We start from the raw sequence: 7447 nt of genomic DNA, 5'->3' as shown, positions 1-7447 counted from the left end.
CTACCGATGAAACTACTGAGCCAAGATCTAAGAGAAAAGAGAAAAGATCTACGATCTAAAGCATATGTTTTGTCATTTATCAAATTATTTGATTAAATTTTTAGTGAAAAGCCAAATGCATAAAGGAATAAGTATTTCAATATGAAATTTATTTGTTTTTTGAATAATTATTTTAGTACTTTTTTAATAAATTTTAATTATAAATCAAGTTTAATAAAAAAATGGGTGTTTTTAAAATTTATATATTATATATCACATGTATTATGTTTCAACCGCTATTGCACCCGCTGATCAACCAGTCGTAAACCTCCCGCAAACGCACCAATTTTAAACTGCTAAACCAGTCCTTCAAAACGCTTAATAACGCTTGAAACCGCAATCGCCCGCTTCCGCAATCTTCCGCAACCGCAACCACAACCGCAGCGTTTGAACCAGTCAGGCCCTAATTAGATGGTACGGTTGGTGAGCCTAAACAACTATGAATAATAATAGTACTCGGCATCCCACAAATCCGTAACGATGAGAGCATAAATCTCGGCATAAATCTTCGTTTAAGAGTTCCGAAAGCAAAAGTCATGAATATTCACAAATGATTACGCAGAAAGTCAGTTTGATATGTAAGGCATTCATAAGCTAATGACTTAGTTTTCATTGTAATCATTGGTTAAACTAGCGAAATTTTAAAACAATTAAGGTACATTCTTTTCTCCCCTTCTTCACGAGTTTAAAGCGACGAGGTGCTTCCATCATTATGTCTTCTCTTTTTTTTTCTTGCTGCTCATCTTATGATTTGTCTTTTTAACTGTTTCGTTTAATCAATCAAGAATATGTATATGCATAATTAGCACTCTCATCTAGTGAAAAATATGAATGTCCAATCAGAATAAACCGAACATTAGTTATATGTACCGAAAAAATAGTATTCACTATAGTGAAGACTGAAGAGTATATGTGAATACCCAAAAGAGCTTGTTAGTTTTTTTTTTTTTTTAAAGCAAAACCAGAAGTTTAACGTCTTAGAAAGGAGTATTTGGTTTGGAAATGAACATGGATTGAAATTTAGTTTGGTTTTATTTAGAGTAAAACTAGTTTGCTAGTGTGTTATAAAAGTTACTAATTATAATCAGGAGGAATAAAAGAGAAAGAAAGAAGAACAAAAAAACGATGGGACGGGGGTGGTGAGTGGTGATGGTCGGGGCAGACAAAGCAGGGTCCTACAATTTGCCTAACCGTAAGAGCCACATTCTTTTTTTTTTTACCCCATCCCGTGAGTGAACCCCACTCTCTTCCTCCTCATTATATTTATTCCCAATCCATATTTGCTCCTTTTATTAATTTTTTTCAAAAGAAAGTATAACTCTTTGCAGCATCTTAATCTTATATTACTTTCTATTTATATATTGTTTGTTCATTTTGATCTTCCTATCCTTTTGATTTTGAAATTTGATGACCACTAATCTTATAGAAACATATAACTCAGAGCTTGTAAATTTAGTTTTTGCCAAATTGAGTATGATTCTATGGATTCCAGATTGACTTTGAGTGTGGCGGCCATACGTTAATCCAGAACCATACTTCAACTTAATATTGAATAAAAGCATGGAAGAAATACGATTCATTGTGGAATATGATATATTTTCGTTTTCTTTTCTCCCAATGTATCATGACTAATGTTTATTGTTTGGGTTGTTCGTTAATGATAATAAAACAACAATAAACATAAAAACCAGAACAATTAATAATTTAAATAGTCAAAGACATTGATAAACAATCATATATACATCCGACATCATTTTCCGATGTTTTGGGTCGTTTATTGAGGAGCATCGGAAGTTTAAGACACAGCAGCTCCAATATAAAACCAGTACAATTGTTACGTTTCATTTTTAATATGAAGGACATAAATTTTGTTTTTAGAGAAAAAAATTCATAAAGATATATTATGTAATTATCAAAAGATACTAATCTTGATGTTCCGGCCGGACATATGAGAAAACATGTTTTCTAACAACATTCAAGATTTGACAAATCGTTTATTAAGTAATAGTATGAGTATCTCACAACAAATATTTTACGTTTAACCATTTTTTAATATCTCAAACTCGGGAAATTAATCATATATATTGATTAAACATACAGTAAGTGTCTCCTCGAGAGCGAATAATAACAATCTTCCACCTCGTGTGATTCTTTAATCTTAGTATATTATTATATCCATGGACCATAAATGTCAACAAAATTTGGTAACTTCAAACATCGATCGTATTTTTAACTTTTAAGTAATCAACAAAACACACCACACAAAAGTAGATTCCCTATGTCAAACTTAGATGTTAACGATAAATAGATTATAAAACACATAGTTTACAAATCCTACTCCATCGTTCACTATTTCTATACCAAATGATATGAATGTAAACTTAGGAAAGGATCATGATTTAATCTACCTTGGTATAATTAAAAAAAAAAAGATAGATTTTGAAAAAAGGTAAAAAATAGAAGAGAAAGAGTATAGATTTGAAAAATATCTTTTTACCACTTTGGTATTGAACATTGTGACAGTATCATCAGTATGGTACAGAAATAACGTCAGAGGAAAAGAATTATCAAAAAACGTACACTGTACATTTTTCTCTATTAATCTTTTTTTTTTTTTTTTAAATTTCAAAAGAAAAGCAGAAAAAAATGTGTCAGAAAGATTTATGCAACTTTCATTCATTCATCACTTGCACTGTCTCGTGATGAAAATAAAACTTTTTGTATCAGAATATTAAAAAAAAAATTCTTTTTTTTTGAATAAAAAATCATCAAAATAAATAAAATAAAAAGAGAAAAACAAATTCCCTCCTTTGCAAGTGCGTTTGCTTTGTGTGAGAGTGTGTGTCTCTCTCTCTCTCTCTTTCTCTCTCTTCTGGAAGTGAGGATCTTTGTTTGTTTGGTTCTGCAATCATAATTTCGTGATATACTAAACAAAAATGTATGCTCTTCTTCTCTCTTACTAATACTACGACTACTATACTCATAGACCCTACTCCTCTCTATGATCTTGCTCTCTTCTTTCATGGATTTTTCCTATTTTTCTCCCTAAATTTATGGGGTTTGTTCTCTTTTTTCTCTTTCTTTTTCTCTCTGTTTGTCTCTAAGCCACACTCACACTCAAAAGCACTTCTCTTTCTTTCCTCAGAATTCTTAAAGATTGGTTTTTTGTTCCGAAACAGTTATCTTGACTTCAGAAAAACCAGAGCTTTAATCCGGGTTTCATGGCCTAAAGAGTGTTTCTTTCCTTCTCTCACATTCTTTTAATGCTTTTTTCTTCCGTTAGCTTAAAAAAAGTTTCACAATTCCAATGGTAGTTTTGTCAATCAATCAATTCTGTGTTTGTGGGAAGAAGAAGAAGAACAACAAGACGAGTGTGTGTGTGTGATTCATTCTATTCTACTCTGATTTTTTTCCAAAAGATGGCATTTTGGTGCATGTCTATTCTTCTCGTTGTTGGGTTTGTATCAAATTCTGAGTTTTGCGAAGCTCAGCTAAGCGATGAAGCCACATTGTTGGCCATTAGTAGAGAGCTTGGAGTTCCTGGATGGAGTAGCAATGGCACTGACTATTGTACTTGGGTAGGGATCAAGTGTGGTGCTAACAACTCCTTTGTTGAGATGCTTAATCTCTCAGGGCTTCAGCTTAGAGGTAATGTCACTTTAATCTCTGACCTCAGAAGCTTAAAGCATCTAGATCTTTCTGGTAACAACTTCAATGGACCAATCCCTGCATCTTTTGGCAACTTGTCTAAGCTTGAGTTTCTAGATTTGTCTCTGAATCGTTTCGTTGGAGATATTCCTGTTGAGTTTGGTAGGCTTAGAGGCCTTAGAGCATTCAACATTTCTAATAACTTGCTTGTGGGAGAGATACCTGATGAGCTTATGGTGCTACAGAGGTTAGAGGATTTTCAGGTCTCTGGAAACGGCTTAAATGGTTCTATACCTCACTGGGTAGGGAATCTGAGCAACCTCAGGGTGTTTACAGCTTATGAGAATGATTTGGTTGGTGAGATACCAAATGGGTTAGGTTTGGTTTCTGAATTGGAATTGTTGAATCTTCACTCGAACCAGCTTGAGGGGAAGATCCCAAAGGGGATTTTTGAGAAAGGGAAGCTTAAAGTTTTGGTCTTGACACAGAATAGATTGACCGGTGAACTCCCTGAAGCAGTAGGAAACTGCAGCGGCCTCTCGAGCATTAGAATTGGGAATAATGAGCTTGTTGGAGTCATCCCAAGGACAATTGGAAACATTAGTGGACTTACCTACTTTGAAGCAGACAATAACAATCTCTCAGGTGAGATTGTTGCAGAGTTCTCGAAGTGTTCTAATCTTACTCTGCTGAATTTGGCAGCAAATGGGTTTGCTGGAACCATTCCAATAGAACTTGGTCAGCTCATGAATCTTCAAGAACTGATTCTCTCAGGCAACAGTCTCTTTGGGGAAATCCCTAAGTCGTTTCTTGGACATGGAAACCTAAACAAGCTTGATCTGAGCAACAACAGACTCAACGGAACTATCCCAAAGGAACTCTGCAGCATGCAGAGGCTTCAGTACTTGCTTCTTGATCAAAATTCCATAAGAGGAGACATACCTAATGAGATTGGAAACTGTGTGAAACTGCTTCAGCTCCAACTGGGTCGAAATTACTTGACGGGAACCATTCCTCCAGAGATTGGTCGCATGAGGAATTTGCAGATAGCACTCAACTTAAGTTTCAACCATCTTCATGGATCATTGCCTCCCGAGTTAGGAAAGCTCGACAAGCTCGTGTCATTGGATGTCTCTAACAATTTGCTCACAGGATCCATACCACAGCTACTAAAAGGTATGATGAGTTTGATCGAGGTTAATTTCTCAAACAACCTCTTGAGTGGTCCAGTGCCAGTTTTTGTTCCCTTTCAAAAGTCTCCAAATTCGAGCTTTTCGGGAAATAAAGAGCTTTGTGGAGCGCCATTGAGCTCTTCTTGTGGATACTCTGAAGATCTTGAACATTTGAGATACAATCACAGAGTCTCTTACAGGATTGTGCTTGCAGTGATTGGTTCTGGTGTTGCTGTCTTTGTATCAGTCACTGTGGTTGTTCTTCTCTTCATGATGAGGGAGAAACAAGAGAAAGCAGCGGCTAAAAACGTTGATGTTGAAGAAAACGTTGAGGATGAGCAACCGGCGATTATAGCGGGAAATGTCTTCCTTGAGAATCTTAAACAAGGAATTGATCTTGATGCAGTTGTGAAAGCAGCTATGAAGGAGTCAAATAAACTCAGCACAGGAACATTCAGTTCAGTTTATAAAGCTGTTATGCCTTCGGGGATGATTGTTTCGGTGAAGAAACTCAAGTCAATGGATAGAGCCATAACTCATCATCAGAACAAGATGATCAGAGAGCTCGAAAGACTCAGCAAACTTTGCCATGAACATTTGGTTAGACCGATCGGGTTTGTTATATACGAAGATGTTGCTCTCTTGTTGCATCAGCATTTACCTAATGGTAACTTAACTCAGTTGATTCATGAGTCCACCAAGAAACCAGAGTACAAACCCGATTGGCCAATGAGACTGTCCATAGCTGTTGGAGTAGCAGAAGGTTTAGCGTTTCTCCACCATGTCGCCATCATTCACCTTGACGTTTCCTCGAGCAATGTCTTGCTAGACTGTGGTTACAAAGCTGTGCTTGGGGAGATTGAAATATCAAAACTATTGGATCCCTCCCGAGGCACCGCAAGTATTAGCTCAGTTGCAGGCTCCTTTGGCTACATTCCTCCTGGTATAAAGTCTTTAATTTGTTTTTGTTACCAATAGTTTCATTAAAAAAATCCAACACCTTCCCTTTTATTCCGCAGAGTATGCATACACAATGCAAGTTACTGCACCAGGGAATGTTTACAGCTACGGAGTCGTGTTGCTTGAGATTCTAACCTCAAGAGCGCCAGTCGAGGAAGAGTTTGGTGAGGGGGTAGATTTGGTGAAATGGGTCCATGGAGCTTCAGCGAGAGGAGAAACACCGGAACAGATACTGGATGCCAAGCTTAGCACCGTGTCCTTTGCTTGGAGAAGAGAGATGCTTGCAGCTCTGAAAGTTGCATTGCTTTGCACAGACATCACACCTGCAAAAAGGCCAAAGATGAAGAAAGTGGTTGAAATGCTTCAAGAAGTTAAGCAAATCAAATGAGCAAATGAATGATGATATATAGTTTCCTTTGGTGACAGTTCATATAAAAAAAACGCATTCTTATATATGCGTGCTTCTCCTCTGTGTATTATATAGAGTTTTATGATGAATTGATCGCTTATGGTTGATTTGCATACCTTATAACTCAAATTATATTAGATCATAGAAGAACCAATGTACATCTTGTTGTTGTAGAATCAAAAGAATCTTTAGATTACAAGGCCACGTGAAAACCAGATGGCCTTCTTCAATTTTTACACATCACACCAAAAGGAAACAAATAAATTGGATAAAAGAAAACGCAAAAGAGGAGACAGAAATTAAAAACCTACGAGGAATGATCTAAGCATAGCACGACGGAGACAATTCCGAATTATGATGCTAAGGAATCTAAAAGAACGCAACTCAAGACTTTGAAAAACCAAGCAAACCTAGCTTTGTTATGTTTTGTTTGAGTTCTTGACTGGAATTCAAAGCCAAACATGGTTTGGATCCTGCCGATGATCAACAGCCAGCAGCTTTAAGGAAGTTGTCGTAAGGGCTTGAAGCTGGCAATCTAAATGCTTGTGGGTTATTTTGTAGTTCTGCAAAGCACTGTGTCTGAATAGTTCCCACTGGGGTTCTTGGCGATTTCATGCCGAATTCTTTCGCCAGTAAAGGGACTTCGACCTAAGCCAATTTATTAATCAATACAAACCAGATGCTAAGTTTGATATCGTGGAAGATAAAAACCAGAGGCTAAGATTGGTTTCCAAGCAGATTATCTGAATTCAGTACACAGTATATAAAAGACAGTAAGTTATCGCTAGGGCATACATACCTCGGTATAAAATGTTGAATTGATCATAGGATGAAAAGTTGCGGTCGTGATCTCTTCATCATGTTGTCGTGGAGAGCAGTTAACAGAACTCTCATGTCGTAGCTGAGAATTCAAAAGACTCGAGATCTTCTGCTGTTTTCCCATTAATAGATTCTCACAATGAAGCGTCATTTCTTTGTATGAAGCATCAGCTGCAGTATGGAAGGAAATTCTACCCACTTGACGTGTTGTCTCAACGACCTTCGAAAAACAAAAGAAGTATAGTTTATCGTATGTTACTTTTGATGATGACTTCGCAATCTAATTTCTAAGAAGAAGAAGGAACATGTAACTTACAGATTCTAGAATTTGATTGACGGTCAGGAGGTCTGGAATTTCCGAAACTGTTACAGGATTATTCTTCGTTACGGTTTCAGAGCC

The 7447-nt window shown here is 36.6% G+C and overlaps 2 protein-coding genes across 2 annotated transcripts in view; one reads left to right on the top strand and one right to left on the bottom strand.

Annotated features, from left to right (window-relative positions):
* On the top strand, positions 2858-6343 carry LOC104782670 (leucine-rich repeat receptor-like tyrosine-protein kinase PXC3). The gene is made up of 2 exons (XM_010507670.2): positions 2858-5802; positions 5879-6343. The coding sequence occupies exons 1-2, from the start codon at positions 3459-3461 to the stop codon at positions 6205-6207; spliced, it is 2673 nt and encodes an 890-aa protein (XP_010505972.1). The 5' UTR covers positions 2858-3458; the 3' UTR covers positions 6208-6343.
* Positions 6342-7447, bottom strand: part of LOC104782671 — an 8086-nt gene continuing 6980 nt past the window's right edge. Inside the window, exons 18-20 of the mRNA XM_010507671.2 lie at positions 7364-7447; positions 7028-7267; positions 6342-6876 (exon numbers count right to left, since the gene is read on the bottom strand). The exon at positions 7364-7447 is cut by the window's right edge and continues 30 nt beyond it. Coding sequence (XP_010505973.1) covers positions 6712-6876; positions 7028-7267; positions 7364-7447 — 489 coding nt within the window. The 3' untranslated portion in view covers positions 6342-6711. The remainder of the gene's footprint in view (positions 6877-7027; positions 7268-7363) is intronic.

The sequence above is a fragment of the Camelina sativa genome, chromosome 4, assembly GCF_000633955.1.
Source record: "Camelina sativa cultivar DH55 chromosome 4, Cs, whole genome shotgun sequence".
NCBI classification, from domain to species: domain Eukaryota; kingdom Viridiplantae; phylum Streptophyta; class Magnoliopsida; order Brassicales; family Brassicaceae; genus Camelina; species Camelina sativa.
Note: the sequence above shows the minus strand (reverse complement) of the source record. Positions and strands in the feature narration are given on the sequence as shown.